Source organism: Leptonychotes weddellii, chromosome 10 (assembly GCF_054177405.1).
Source record: "Leptonychotes weddellii isolate Sample4059 chromosome 10, ASM5417740v2, whole genome shotgun sequence".
NCBI lineage: Eukaryota > Metazoa > Chordata > Mammalia > Carnivora > Phocidae > Leptonychotes > Leptonychotes weddellii.
Window position 1 is genome coordinate 88,972,750 of NC_138378.1, and position 15,975 is coordinate 88,988,724.

The window sequence follows — 15,975 nt, forward strand, 5'->3', positions numbered from 1 at the left end:
CGGCTCCGGGGTCCCAGCCGGTGCCTCGGTCCCGCCCTTCAATGCCTTTCCCCATGCTGCCTCCGTGTACGGGCAGTTCACGGGCCAGGCGCTCCTCTCAGGTACGACAGGGAGGTCCCGGGCAGCTCTCGCGGGGGGCGGGAGGGGGTCCTCAGGGCCGGCCACCAGCCCCCTGCTTTGGGGACCAGGCCCCTCTCTGGCCCTCAGTCCTGTCCACCATCACTCTATTCCCTCAATCTTCCTGCAACTTTTGGACGTGCCGAGATGTGGTGCTCCGTGCGGGCAAAGTCAGGCCGTGGGAGGGGCAGGCACTGTGGGGATGCCAGGAAGAGGGGTGCCTGGCTGATTTCTGGAACCTTGCCCCAAAGCCCCATGGACCAGCAGGGACCTTGAGGTCAGGAGCTGGGCAGTATAAAGCAGTGAGCCCTTGATCTGGGTGAGAAATAAAAAAGAACTTTGGAGGGCAAAAAGTCATTGGCTTTTGTAGCCAATTTCTGGATCAAATTTCTAAAGAAAACAGGGTCCATCCCCATTGGGTCTCCATAGTGTAGCTCTCCTTGTACCCAGCTTAACAGGGTCACCCTTGGAAAACAGTGAAGCAGAGTAACTCACCAACTGGAGAGATGGGAGAACAAGGGGACCTCCCATCAGGAACCTCCTTGGCCTCAAAACATTTAAAGCTGGAAGCACTCAGGAGCATCTAGAGCAAATCTCTCCTTATACTGATGGGAAACAGCCCCGGGAAGGAGAAGGGCCTGGTCAAGGTCCCTGAATAGGCATGTGGTGTCTGGCAGAGTGAGGGCTCAGCCTGCGTGCACCCCGAGTTACAAATCAAACTGGGTCTCCCTGGCAGAAGGACATCAGCCCATCCAGCCAGGACCTGGGCAGCAGCCGAAAGAGTCAGGGTGTCTGGCTTGGGCAGAAGGCCTGAAGTGGAGTGAGCAAAGGGAGCAGAGACCCATAATCGTCTTCAGATACCTGACGGGCTTCTTCAGAAATGGGACTATTTTAGATGTGGGCCCAAGGCATTGAACTAAAACCCATGGAGGAAGCCAGAAGTGAGCCAGCCCTTCTGGACCAGTGGTTTTCAACTTGCTGGGCCTCAAAACACTCTCTTGAAATGACAGCTTTTATAGAAGCCAGGTATCCAGACCAGACAAATGAAGAGCTACTCTGTTTAAAGTAGGGACTCTGCCCCCTAAAAGCCCTTGGACTTGAAAACCACCAAACCAGAAGAACAAGACCTCTACCTGCTCAGAGGGACCGCAGGGTTGTCTTATTCAAGTTCACAGACCCTGTCTTATAACTGACTCTACATTTTCTGACTGGCAGGCACCTGGGATTTTTATTCTCTGTGCATCCCCACATCTAATGTGGGAGGTCCTCTTGGAAGAGGTGGGCACAGAGGTAAAGGGTTAACAAAGGAAGTCCAGCGTGTGGGCAGAGAGGCAGTGTTTTTCGGGGTGTGGAGCAAGGAAGCTAATGTTGACTCAGAGTTCAAAATTTCAAAAGCGGGTGAAGTCAGCAGAGATGGGTCATTTGTTTTGACCAAAGTGATTAAAGGAGAAAAATCTGCGAGCTGAGTGGAATGATGTCAGCCAGAGAAAATGGGATGGGGTGGGGGGGGGGGGGGGGGAGGGGAGCCAGGGAGTAAAGGGATTCAAATCCACTTCGGGGTGGAGAGGCCCAATCACTGGGTGAGGCTGCCTGCTTGGTGTGAATGGCAGGCCCCGACCAGGAGGGCTACAATAAGGCAGGCAAGGGGTGAGGTGTGGGCAAAGCTTGTGATGATGGGGAGCAGTACTTCGGTTACTGTGTGAGTTGCCCAGAGACTTGGCAGGCCCTGTGGAGTGGAGAGGGAAGGGCAGATGGCCGTGGCAAGCGGTCTTGGATAGTGGTATGAGGTATACTTACCCTCATGGGGTAAGGAAGCTGCAACACATGCCAGGATGCAGAGTGTGGCCCCTGTGAAAGCCAGTGGGGGGCTGCAAGGCCCAGCCCAGGGGCCAAAGATGGGGCACCTGAGGCCGGGGCTCTGAGAAAAGCAAGAGATGCCCAGACTTGGAGGGACTGGGTCCAGGCAGGTTGCCAAGAGCAGGAAGCAAGTCAGGGCTGCAGGTCACAGAGCTGGGCCAGCTCTGTGGCTCCAGCACAAGGTACCCGATGGCTGGTGTCCATGCAGAGCCCAGGGTGTAGACCTGGAGCTCCTTGAAGACTATCCACCTGCAGCCTCTGGTCAAGAACGGACCTAAATGCCTACCATGTGGCTGAGCCATGGTGAGCGGGCTGGGAGATCCAGGGAGAAGGAAGGTTGGGAGGAAGGATCTCAAGAGTCTAGGGGGCTAGAAATCGATCCAAGGGAGGAAGGGGTGAACTTGGAAGAGAGAGAAGGTAGCTAAGACTAAATTATTCTGAGGTAGTGCTGCAGACAAGAGAAGGAGGCAGGACCAGGTGAGTTTTCATTCCAGATTCAGCTTGGCCCTCCTGGCTCGCCTCCTCTGAGTGGCTTCCTAAGACCCTCCCTGCTGCATCACCATCTCCCCCTGGGGTCACTTCCTCTCCTTGCCCAGGGGCTCTGATAGTGCAATTTCCGGGGTGACTGTCCTTCTGGGTCTCAGCTTCTCCCTAATCAGCCAAAAATGAAGCATCAGAGTTTGGGGAACAATAGGATTGCCCCTACTATTCCTGCTGTTTCCCTTCAGATGCCCCAGTCTGGGTCCCAGCACACTTGCAAGTGATATTGAGGCCGTCCCTGTCCTGGCTGTTCTGGGGCTGATTCCGGCTCAGCTGATCAGAAAGCTCTGAGTTTGGTTTTATCATCAAAGAGTCCGTTACCCGCCTCCATTCTTTTGTGCGAAATTATATTTAGTCCTGCCAAAGAGATTTCTGGATTGCTATAAATTTTCTTTGCTATCAGAACAAGATAAGGAATTGAAAAGAGGTCACATAGAGGGCAGGCATCAAAGTGGGCAAATAAAATTGTCTGACATCACCTCTACCTTCTGAGTTCCTCCGAGGAATGCTACCAATATTTAGAACATTTATCAATATTTCTGGGGTGCTCGTGTTTTCTTATAGAACCCCTTCAAAGCCAGCCAACATGGATCTGTGTCTACATCACCTTCTGAAAAATAGGGCCATGTTGGAAGTATATTTGAGTGCTGAGGAGTTACAAATCAAAGAAACTCATGATGAAGAGCCTTAAAAATAAGTAAGTCAGTTAAAGGTCACGGTTAGGCCACGTTGGAGCGCATCTACCTCATGGCTTCTGTGGTTTTATTTCTGAGAAGGCTGCAAGGTTCTCGGCTTTTTGGAAGAAACCACTTATTTAAGGAACCGAAGCAGAGTTTTGAGGGATTGACAGGGGAGTTTAAGGTGCCACAGCCTGGGTGAGAGCCATCCTGTAGAAAGTCTTCCTAGGCTTTCCAGGAGGGCCAAGTTTCATGGAAACCTTTGGGGTGTGCTCCGGCGTTTGATTCAGAAACCTCTGCCTCCCTGGGAGAAAACTTGATGACCAAGGAGAGATGAAGATTAAAATCTCAGAATGTAAGGGAATGAGGCTGATGAATTTATTTCTAAGAGCAGTCTAGGGGCTAGTTCCATGGGATGGGGTCCAACAGGGCAACTGTGACTAAATTAAACTGTGGCATCAGGGGAGCACGTGCCCCGGTGCTCGGCCACTGAGCTGCAGAGCTCAAGAAGCAGTAGGGTCAGGTGATGGAAAGGGATAGATGAGGGTGGGAGAAAGGGGAATGTGGGCCCACAGGAGCCCTGGAGAGTACCTAGGCCAGCACCAGCAAAGAGGTGGCCTGAGAGCCAAGACTTAACCTCCTCACCTCCAGCCCCAGTCATGGTAGACCCAGATGCAGCCTCAGAATCCTGCTCCACACAGTGTACCAGGAGCCCCTATGAAAGAATTAAGTGGTAAGCTGAACCTAATTTGCAATCTCTAATTTAACCTAGCTCTTCGTGAGACAGACAGGAAGATGTGATTCAGAGCAATTAAATAGTTTGTCACTCAGCCACAGCTTGGCTTGGATCTAGAGCTCTCTTCTCTCTCTCTCTCTCTCTCTCTCTCTCAGAGGAAGCAGAAAGAGGAAAGAGAGAAGGCTTCGGGCCTGAATTAGCCACCAATCTCTTCCATCACTCTCCTATGCATGCAGCTGTCCACGCTTTGTACCCCTGCTGCCCCTCATAGGCTTCTGTCACCCCTTGCTCTCATAGGCTCCAGTACCTGGCCAGGTGCTTCATCTGAGGGCCGAGGGGGCTGAGTCTGATAGCTGATTGTATTGCACTCTTCTTTGAAGAAAGATCAGATTTTACCTTGGTCTATCTCCTGCATATTCCTCCCTCTACTTCTAAAGATACTAAAATTTCCTTGCCTCACCTGGGTTTCCAATTCCTCATTTGTTCGGACCCTGGGTCAAGTGAACTGAACCCACCTGTAGAATTCTGGTAGATTCCACCCTGTTTGGTCCAGCACCAACCATAGCTGCACATTGTACCAGAAGTCAAACAAATTAAGAGGTGGTGTTTATTTTTATGAAAACATTCACATAGTTTTAAATAATGAACACTGATGGCTCATTCAAATAGGATTTATTCTATAATGGTTCCCATGACATGTAACAATTTATAGAAGGTGTTCATTGCACCTGTAGCATGAAACCCTGGCTCTGAATTATGCTGGTCACCATAGCAGTAGTAATAAGTTGCATAAGGCTACTCTTACTATTTTTCTCCCATTTTGCACATGAAGAAACAAGCTTGGGCACATAGGTGGCTGATCTAAGGGCACTTAGAAAATTAGCTGTAGAAGCAGACTAAGGGCTGAGGTCCTCTGGTTCCTAGACCCTTCCCTCCAGAGAAAGGGCAGAAGCCCAGAAGGCCTGGTCTTGTTTGCTAACCCCTAGGCTTGGCTCCACATACTCATCCCAACTCATGCCCCATCTTGATTTAATGGCTGGCCTTGCTAATTTAGCATTCTTACCCACTGCTGTATCCCTAGTTCTCAGAAAAGTGCCTAGGAGGGCGCCTGGGTGGCTCAGTTGGTTAAGCGACTGCCTTCGGCTCAGGTCATGATCCTGGAGTCCCGGGATCGAGTCCCACATCGGGCTCCCTGCTCAGCAGGGAGTCTGCTTCTCTCTCTGACCCTCCTCCCTCTCATGCTCTCTGTCTCTCATTCTCTCTCTCGCAAATAAATAAAAAAAAAAAAAAAAGAAAAGAAAAGTGCCTAGGACATCATACTTACTCAATAAATCTTTACTGAATGCACAAATTGTCTTCAGGGAATCTCTAGAAATCGAGATAAGAATTAGTCACTCCGATACGTATTGACAACTTATAAGGTTCCATGGGCCGTACCTTCCCTCTCATCATTCCTGGCCACCCCCTGAAGAGTTTGAGGCATGGGGGACCTGGGCGGGGGGACCTCAGGGAGAAAAGTTGGACAAGCAGGGATGTAGAGAGGATGATCTTGGCAGGTTGATTGACAGGCTCACAGGGAGTCCATGTAAGTCCTAGGAGAGGAAGCTGTCCCCAGGGTGGAAGAGGCAGAGGTATTTGGGGGGAAATGGTCATAAGCAAACATAGTGGTTCTCAACCCAGGGTGATTTTACCCCCCTGGGGACATATGGCAACATTTGGAGATATTTAGGGTTGTCACACTGGGTGGGAACTGTTGTGACATCTAGTGAGTAGATACCAGGGATGCTGCTGAATGTCCTGCAGGGCACGGGACGGCCCCCACACAAAGAATTACCTGGGCCCAAATGTCAATAGTGCTGAAGTTGAGAAACCCTGTAAACATCACCAAGAACTGGGATGACCAAATAATTCATTGTTCACCCTGGGGCATTTGAGAGTGAAATGGACATTATTAATAAATATGCTGGGACGGTGGTCATAACCTGGACCGAGGTGGGCAAACCAGGATGTATTGCCAAGAATCCTTGGGTGAGGGAGAGTCTGATCTGGGCCTGCAGGACATGGCGGCTGGGGAAGAAACTCGCCCAGTCAGATGGGGCCTCCAAAATGGGAAGGCTCGACTTCCAGGTGTAAGGAAGAGGTGGGGCCGGGGAAATCAGGTCTCTCCAGAGCTACCTTGGTGCCACCAAGGCAAAGGCATTACCCTCAAATTATTAAGAGAGAGATGGGTGTCTGTTTTGCAGAAAATGTGTTGTTTTGTTTTTTCCCTCAGGAATGGGGTCGACAGATGTGTGGTTCATATTCACTTATAAACACTAAGTATCTCTCAGCTCACATCTCCTTTCTAGGTCAGGGATCGCCCATAGGTTTTGTGTCCTTTACAGCTCTGATAGGTTGTACCCACGTGGAAGGCCGGGTTGAGAAGTAGTAACACCCTCTCTGGCCCACTGGAAAACAGTACAGTGATTGATTAGCAGTGTCTGCCGCAGGTCCAAAGAAGGGTAGTCAATGGTAGTGGCCCAAAGGCCACACCTGTGCCATCCTTGTAGGGCCTCGTTCTTGATCCTCAGAGCTGGGGCTGAAAGAGCATGAGGTCCAAGTCCAGTGGCCTCTAGTGTATTACTTAGGGCAGCGGCACCCCCCTGCTGTGCTGGACGCTGGGGGGATAACAAAGACCCCAGAAGACCTAGCCCCCGCCTCCCTCCAAGACCATGACATTTTTATGGGTGAATTAAGAGGCACGCAAGTGAAATCACTGGAGGACGGGCCACAATACGGGACTGCACTAGCCAGTGCTCCCTGCATGGTAGAGCCTGCGTCCTGCGCAGGGCCGGACCAAGGGCGGAGCTTGAACTCAGAGGAGGGATGAGGGGGACTTGGGTTTGGAGAATGGCTTTGGAGACAGGGGCCATGGCATGAGGAGAAGACTCGCTGAGCCTCAGGGAAGCAAGACAGGAAGTGCAGGAGCCCCCCATGGCCTAACTAGCAATTGCTTGCTGTATTTTTCCAGGGAGAGAGATGGTGGGACCCACGCTGCCCGGATACCCGCCCCACATCCCCACCAGCGGGCAGGGCAGCTATGCCTCTTCTGCCATCGCAGGCATGGTGGCAGGTAAGGAGGGGGCTGGGCAGGAGGGGACTCCTACAACCAGGAAGTGTTGGCCAAACGTGGAGCAAAAGGGAACCAGAGGTAGGGTGTGTCCCCTGCACAGACTTCCCAAAGGGCATCAAAGGAGCCACCGAAGGGCACATCTTGTAAATGCCTCGAGCCAAGATGTCACTGCAGTCCCGGCTCCTTAACTCTCCCCCGGCTCAGCCTCCTTCTTCCCACATGCTCCCAGACTCCCCGTGATGAAATGGGCAGGGCTGAGACAGACCAGTGTTCAAATCCAAGCTCTGCCACTTCTTCCATTGACTCAGTCAGCCTTGATGGAGAGTGCTCTAGGGGTCCGCAGAACCCTGTGAGCTAAACACCAACCTGGCGCTTGAGCCACCCATGGTCTCCCAGGCACTTCCCTCTGATGAACCTGTATGCCCTTTCTACAAAATCTGAGTAAGAATGGGGTTGGTGATGATGGTGATGAAGATGGTTGACATATACCTTCCTTTATACCCCAACCTCACTCAACCCTGCGCGGGTGGGACTCACGTTCTAGGGACTCCAAAGGTACTACAGGGAGACGAGCTGGGAGGATTTCTCCACCATCACTGGGACTGTCCTGGATTCCTATCTTCCAGCCCTTTGGGTTTCTTTATCTACCGGCGTGATCATTGCCCAGCAGTGACCCAGGATGTCAAGGTCTAGGCAAGGGAGGAGGACAAGGGGAGTTTCTTTGGGCGAGACGCACTCACTCTTTCAAGAACCATAGAGGAAGGACCCAAGGGTGGAGAGGGCAGAATTGAGCCATTTCTACTGCCCCAAGAGGCCCTAGGACCCGGAGCTTCCGGAACGGGCTCTGAATCAGGGCATCTGGGAGTCCCATGCCAGCCTCAGTGGCTCTGACCCCAGAGACTTAGCGCATCCACCCAGGCCTGCTTCCCTCCCTCCCTGGCCAGGGTTATTCTTCAACAGCCACCCACTCTGCCCACCCCGCCCCCCCCTTGCTGGGGCAGGTGGGCTGGTCTCTCCTGGGCAGAGGGAGGGGAGGGAGGAGGGAGACAGGAGGGAGGGAAGGAGGATCTGCACTCCCTGGGAACCTGCTGAGCTAGCACTTGTTGCTGCCTGGTTACCGTGGCGATGTGCTTAATGCAGCGTTGAAAATACAGAATACCGACTCCTCTCTCCCTCCTGGCCCTGGACTCCCTCCTTCCCTCCCTTCCTCTTCTGGAGCGTGAAATGAGATTGGTCAAGATAAAAAAGGAAAAGATTCAGTTATTTTTTTAAGAGTGTGGATAATGGGGCCTCTCAATCAAAATCCCAGGCTCCAGTCGGCTCCCCCCATCCCCCTTCCAACCTCTCCACCTTCCCTGGCCGCCTGCTCAGAGGAGGAGGAGGAAACAGAAAGCACAGGGCTTTTTTCTCTTAATTATGAATCATTCCCCCCCCCCCCCCCCGGGACCAAGCCCAGGGCAAGGGGGTCCTGGGGCCTGGAGTCTGACCTGGGAGGTAGCTGGAAGGTTTGGGCCTCTCATCAAAGGCCCCCAGGTGTTTCCAGAAAGATCTCATCCTGAGTGAGTGTGGTGGAAAACAAACAAAAAAAATAGCACAAGTACAGCATCAACTACCAGTGAATTACAAAAGGGGTGGGCCTTGCCTTGCACAGTGCACGGGCTCCCCAATAAGTTATATGTAAACCAGTTTTCAGAAAATGCAATACTATTTAAATGCATCATCTGGGTCCTAGGAACTCTATGGTACAAATGAATTCTTAAGGGCTTTTTTTTCCATACAATATGATTTGTCCGTCTCTTACCAGTAGCCACAATCGTCCAGTGGGCTGAGCGGAGATTCCTTCCATTAAAATTAATAAACCTTCGCTGAGCACCTACTGTGTGCTAGGGGCAGAACACTTGCTTAATGCAAAGGCATGCCAATGACATTCTTCGGTCGTTTGTGGGAGGAAGGCAAAGATCATCTATTGGGCACTTGGGTGTGCCTGGTCATTCATAGATACAACTTTCTTGTTTAATCTTCACCATAGGACTAGAAGGCTGGTATTATTCTAGTTTAATATAGATAAGGAAACAAGCTTAGTGTGCTCAGGGTCTTAATGAGCCATACTACGTGGCTGAGTTGTTCAAACACAGGTCTTCTGATTTCAAATCTAGGGCTCTTTTTACTGCACTGCACTGCCTCCCACAATACCAGAAATAACAACACAAACTATAAGAAAGCGACACAAGAACAGGACCAGGACAGACTTCTCTTATCCACTCATCTTCTGTTTTGCCTTCTCGTGGTTGTTGTTATTGTTGTTCCTGCCTCATTAACAGAGTTGATGACCCTCACACCAGTTCTAGAGCTGAACTGGCAACTCCAGATAGATGGATCCGTCCATCCATCTACTAAGCTTTCCACCCATGTATCTTTATACCCATTATCCATTCATCCATGCACCTTCTTACCCATTCATCCATCCTTCCATCATCCATCTTTCCATTCTTCTTTCCTTCCATCCGTCGTTCCTTCTATCCATTCATCTATCCATCCTTTCTTACATCCATCTTTTCGTTGACCTATCCGTCCTTCTATCCACCCATCCACCCACCCATCTATCCATCCATCCATCCATCCATCCATCCATCCATCCATATATCCTTCCATACATCCATCCCTTCATCTATCCATCTTCCCATCCTCCATCCTCCATTTCCAGCCTTTCAACCATTCTTGCATCCTTCCATCCATTCACCACTTTTTCACTTAACAAATACTGGTTGAATATCTATGGTATAGGATGCTGGGGGATATAGCAGTAAATAAGGCAGGTCCCTCTATTCATGGAGCTTACAACCTAATGGTGGAGAAGAAAGTACAGTAAACAAGTAAACGAATGAACAAACAAGATAATTTCGGATAGTGATAAGTGCCGTGAAGATAATAAAGTAGAATGATGTAATAAGAGCCACAGGGAGAAGAGATAACTACTTTAGATTGGTGAAGAGGGGAGACCTCTCTGAGAAGGTGTTCAAAGTGGTCAGCCAAGTGATAAACTGGAGCAGACCATCCCCAGCCAAAAAGAACAGCAAGTGCAAAGGCCCCAAGGCAGGAACTAGTTTAGCATGATCACAGATAAAAAGGGGGTGAGTATATCTAAGAACAACAAGTGAATGGAGAAAGCACTACAAAATGAGGGGATTTGGGGAGTGGCTGGGTCAAATTTTAAGACTACTCAGGCTGCTGGGAAAACAGATAGTAGATAGTCAAAAGCGGAAACACAAGGACCAATTAGGGGAGGGACAATTGCAATAATTCATTCAAGACATGACGGTGGGGGCACCTGGGTGGCTCAGTCGGTTAAGCATCTGCCTTCAGCTCAGATCATGATCCCGGGGTCCTGGGATCGAGTCCCACACCGGGCTCCCTGCTCAGCGGGGAAGCTGCTTCTCCCTCTCCCTCTCCCTCTGCCCGGGCTTGTGCTCTCTCTCTCAAAGAATTAAATAAAATCTTAAAAAACAACAAAAAAAAGGGCGCCTGGGTGGCTCAGTCGGTTAAGCGACTGCCTTCGGCTCAGGTCATGATCCTGGAGTCCCGGGATCGAGTCCCGCATCGGGCTCCCTGCTCAGCGGGGAGTCTGCTTCTCCCTCTGACCCTCCTCCCTCTCGTGCTCTCGGTCTCTCATTCTCTCTCGCAAATAAATAAATAAATAAAATAAAATCTTTAAAAAAAAAAACATGACGGTGGCTTGAGCTGGGGGGTTGGAAGTGAGGGAGGAGAAAAGAGACACTGAGGATATGTTAGTGGTACAGCCAACAGTACTTACTGGTGATTTGGCTGTAGGGCTTCCAAAACAGAGGCTACGAGGATGACTCCTAGGCTTGGGGCTTGGGAAAATGCATGACTGGTGGTGGTCGCAAGTAAAAATGTGGGAGACCAGGAGAGGTAGAGCATGTGGCGGGTGGAAATCAAGAGTTCTATTGGCCATAAGAGGATTGAGACACCTCCAAATACCCAGTTTAATAAGTCAGTAGGCACATGATATATGTCTGAAGTCAGGAAAGAATTCTGGCTAGGGCATAAATTTCAGCCATTGTACTGAGCTGTTATTTAATGCCAAGGGATTAGACAAGATCTAGAAAGAGAATGTGGATGGAAAGTCACAGAAGGCTCACAAACCAAGCCTTGGGCATTTAGAGCTCGAGCAGAGAAGAAACCAGCAAAGAGAGTGAGTGGGAGAGGACAGTGGATCCGGCAGCAAAGGCATCACGAAACCCAAAGACATTAGAAGGAGCGATGACCTGAATCACAGTCGGCTAGGAGGTTGGGGGAGGGGGGTGGGAGTGGGCATAGAAGTGACCATTGGAATGATCAGGGTGGAAGTTGTGGGATTTCAGGGGCTCTGCACTGGCCCGAGTGGATGGGAATGAGGAGGTGAGGGCAGAGACCAGGAAGCACAGAAAGGGGCTGGTAGCCGGAGGTGGGGCAGAAAAACGATTTGGAAAAGAGAAGATGGCAGAACATGTTTGCTGGCTGGAGGGAGTGGTAAATTAGGAAGGGAGAGATCGAAAAAGAAGGGATAGACTGTAGGGGCCAAGACCTTGGAGAGGTGAGTGGGGTGGGATGCAGAGCAAAGAGGATGGGTTGGCCTTCTGTGGGTGCAGGGACGTTTTATCCACGCGGCTGCGGGCAGGTGGACAGATCTGGTGGTGGGGAAATGCTGCGCCCAGCCAGGGTGTGCCACCTCCTGAGCCCCAAGCCCTACGCCAACTTCCGTGTGTCTGAAGCACGTAGGTACTTGGTGAATGTGTGTTCAATAAGTGAGCAAGTGTGTGAGTGGGTGAAATGCATGAATAAGTGACAAAACGAGAGAGGAGGCATTGTGTACTTTCCACCTCTCTTCCTCATGCTTCAGAGCCAGCGGTGTTTGGCACCGGGTGGAAGGAAAGGCACGGGGGCCCTGGCTTCCCCCTAGGGTGCTCTGAAACCAGGCAGTTCTGGGGTACACCAGCAGTAAGTGGGGAACATTTAGCATTGTGGGATACAAGGAAGAGCCCTGGAATAGGAGCGAGGGGGCCACGGTTCTAGCGCAGGCTCTAACTGAACACGGGACCTGGGGTAAATGTCTTTCCCTCGCTGGGGAGCAGTTTCTTCATTTGTGATCCTCTGTTGAACTTTATTCTAGCACCTGCTTAATGGGAAAATAATAAAAGCTAGCATTTCCTGAGTGTGTCTTATATAGCAAGTGTGGGACTCACCATTCAATGGATATTACCTAATTTAATCCTCCCTAAACCCCATGAGATAGGGACAGTAATTCACCCCATTTTACAGATGAGGAAATCAAGGCTCCAAGAGGTGAAGTGACTGGTCCAAAGGTACACAGCTGGGGAGTGGGGAGCACAGATTTGACTCCAGGCAGGCCAGCTCGAGAGCCAGGCAGTTTCAAGCTTCCCTTCCAGAGTCTGTCAAAGAGACCGGGAGCCACAGAAGGCACTTAGCTCCCAACAGCAGATGAGGTTTTGAAAGGCAGCACGGACATAGGGGCGATGGCCCCGGCAGGGACCTGGCTTTGTAGAGGGAATCGGCTCCAGAGCACATAAAGGGATTATCTGGAATTCAGAGTTAAGAGCCCTAAGGTCAAGTTCTGCTCTGCCATTTACCAACGCTGTGATTTGAGGCAAACTGCTTAATCCCGCTGCACTCCAACTTCCTCTCCTATAAATTGGCGGTATTAATGGGTGCTTCATAGGATGCTCGCGAGGATAAAAGGGCTGAGGGTGTGGAAAAGTGTTTTGCAGACTTTAAGCTCCCTGCCGAGTACCGAGTACCCGGTACCAACGGTAACGGAGTGGGCTCCTTGGGTTTGTTGCTCTTGTTTAGGGGAATCCTTATGTGATTTCTTTGGTAAACCATTCCTTTGGTAAAGCTAAGAATCCCCTCACTGAAGGAAGTGATCTGATTTACTTTGTTTCGATTCATGCACTGAGTTTGCTTCAAGTGGCAGACTTGGAATATGGGACGCGGACATCCTCAGAGCAAGTCCCAGGACAGATTCCCCAAAGAGGTTGGTGCCCTGCAGGGCTCCTCCCTCTGCTCCTTCCCCTAATCCTCACTCAGCACCCCCTCCCCTCCCTGCCACCGCCTCACCCCCGTCCCTCACAAACTCAGACCTAAGGATGCTAAAAAGCCTATACAACCTGATTCTTTCTATGGCTGTTTCTGACCCCTCTCACTCCCTTCGGCCCCTGCTGGAACGGCCTTCTGTCGAAGGTCCGGGCCGCAGGAAAAGTGGCTAGAACCTGGGCCCTGGAATCACAGCACACCTTCCAAACACCACCCAACCCTTTGGCCACATGAGCTTCTGCAGATCTCCAAGCCTTAGCTTCCTTACCTGGAAAGTGGGCCTTATAATACCATCTCCCTCCTGGGGTAGCTGGGAGGACTGAGCTCGTCAGGGCAGTGCCTCAGGTACCTGGCAAGAAAGGGCCCTGTCCGAAATGATGCAGACTGAGGGGCCCCCAAAGGGTGGGTTGCGGGGCCTCTGAGCTCACCTTGTCCCTGCCCCGGCTCTCCCTGGCTCCCCCTGTCCCCCAGAGCTCACCCAGTGCCAGCCCTGCAGACCCTTCCCCCCCACCCCCAGGCCTACACTGGTGTGTCCACCTCACAGGCCTCTCACCTGTGTGCCTCCAACAGGAAGTGAGTACTCCGGCAATGCCTACGGCCACACCCCCTACTCCTCCTACGGCGAGGCCTGGCGCTTCCCCAACTCTGGCTTGCTGAGTAAGTCCCCTCGGGGCCACCTAGGCCCTCTGCTGCGTGGGGCAGGGTTGGGGTACAAGGCTGGGCCAAAAGTCCGCCGGAAAGGCAGCCGGGAGGCCCAGGTTAGACCGAGGGCTTGGGGAGACAGGTGTTCTTGGCGGGCCAAGCACGGGGAGGGAAGGCTGAGCCCCTGGATGTTCGCAGGGAGAGCACACAAGCCGGGAGACGTCTCTGAGTCATTCTCCCTCCTACTGCCTGAGGCCATGTGTCGGAAATCTGTTTTGTGTAAGATTTGGGGCTCAGGCCTTGGGCAAACGAGGCCATCCTGTCGTGCACATTAACCATCTCAGCGGCGCACTGGGGCTCATTACTTGGCACCAAAACCCTTACATGGGGATCCTTTGCTCACGTTCCCAGTATTTGGCTTGAGATGTGGACACCCTTCAGGGGGGAGGTCCAGAGAGTGAGCTACAGGCTACTCTTCACCCCTCTCTTGCCCTGGGCCATGGGCTGGGTAGAGAAGCTTTTTAGGAAACCAAGCCCCATAAATGGGGAACTTGAGGAAGTCCCCGAGAGTCTCCCTGAGCGATGACCTTGAGAGGCTCAGAGCAAACCTGAGCCCAAGAGGAGCGGTGAAGCAAGTGTGGCCCACCCCGTGGGCACCATCACAGGCCTGGCAAGACCATCCATTTCCTAAGCGCCACCCCCCCCCCCCACCATTACCTCCTGGCATTCCAACAATGACCGGGAGGGTGGCTCACCGGGGCTCTCTTTGCCAGATGGGTTCAACTCCAAGCCACCTTTCTGTTCAACTTCACCAGAAAGGGTGAGGGTGCCGAGCTGGGCCAGGGGGCAGGGCACCTCCCTGCAAGCTCGCCTGGGCTGCCCATCCTGCAGGTGGACAGAGCCTCCCCATGGAGGCCCTCAAATGCACATTCCCCTTGGCCAGTCAGGATTCTAGTCCTTCTGGGCCTTAAGAGGAAGATTCTCTGACCTCGCACTGTTCGGGTAAGGTTGGGGAAGGCCCTAGGGATCCCCTAGTGTGCTTGGTTCTTCAGGGTTCCAGATGTAACTGCTTTCAATTGCCCTCTCCCTGAAACGAGGGTGTTGAAGGTCAAAGCAATCATGGGAGCAGGGGCAAGGAGCCATAGTTCTCATTCTGGCCAGAAACCCAAAGGTGAGGCCAGAGAAGGAGGAAATAGGGCCAGAGAGGAGTTAATCTTTGATGATCAGATAGGCCGGAGGGGTAGATGATTAACTTGTGTTGTCTTCAAGGTTAGCAGATGCAGGAGAGGCTATGGTGCAATTTCCCCTTTTTGACCAGCAGTGTTTTTGTTATTTTTTTTTTTTTAACATGTCCAGGTTCCCCATATTATTACAGTTCCACATCAAGGCCAAGTGCGCCACCCACCACCGCCACGGCCTTTGACCATCTGTAGTTGCTATGGGGACAGTGGGAGCAACTGAGCACCAGAAGGACTTGGCCTGGGACAGGCCCCAGAGAGTCACACAAAGGAATCTTTATTTATTACATGAAAAATAACCACAAGTCCAGCATTGCGGCGCACTCCCTGTGTGGTTGATTTAATGAACCATGAAAGACAGGATGACTTTGGAGAAGGCCAAACTGTCCTCTAAGACTCCTTAATGAGGGGCAGGAGTCCCAGGGAGAGAGAACTGTCCCGTTCCAAAAGAGACACAACTGGAGGAGAAATACGGAGAGAAGAGGGAGCAGCCGAGGAGCTCGAGAGGGATGGCGCATGGGCCCACGATGGGCTTCGGGCCACACAGAGGCCCCCGTGGCTCCACCATCGACATGCTCTCGCAGGCGCGGGCTGTGCGCACTTCTGTCCGGCCCCCACACCGCAGCCGGGCGCCCAGGCTCTCCCTCGCCGCCCCGCTGAGAGTCACCTCCCGCCTGCCCCACAGCAGTCTCCGGCTGTCCACCTTCTCCACTCAGTGTGCTTGGCATTTCTGCACCTCCCTCTTGGCCAGGGCTGAGGGCTGGGTCGAGTCGAAGCCGGAAGCTCCACCTGATGGTCCCCGGGGCCTTCCTGTTGCCTGCTGCTGAGAATGTGTGAGCACACCCCAGGTTCTCCTCCGGTGGATCATTCCCTCGCAGCCAGACCAGCCCATTCCAGCTGGAGACAGACATTCCCAAGGGCCCCCCCCACCCCCCCCACCCCCCC

General features: G+C 52.1%; 1 protein-coding gene across 1 annotated transcript in view; it reads left to right on the top strand.

The window, feature by feature from the left end:
- The window catches only part of PAX8 (paired box 8), a 25,004-nt gene extending 9,035 nt beyond the window's left edge, over positions 1 to 15,969 (top strand). Inside the window, exons 6-8 of the mRNA XM_081796761.1 lie at positions 6,938 to 7,039; positions 13,721 to 13,807; positions 15,149 to 15,969. Coding sequence (XP_081652887.1) covers positions 6,938 to 7,039; positions 13,721 to 13,807 — 189 coding nt within the window. The 3' untranslated portion in view covers positions 15,149 to 15,969. The remainder of the gene's footprint in view (positions 1 to 6,937; positions 7,040 to 13,720; positions 13,808 to 15,148) is intronic.
- Positions 15,970 to 15,975: the final 6 nt, after the last annotated feature.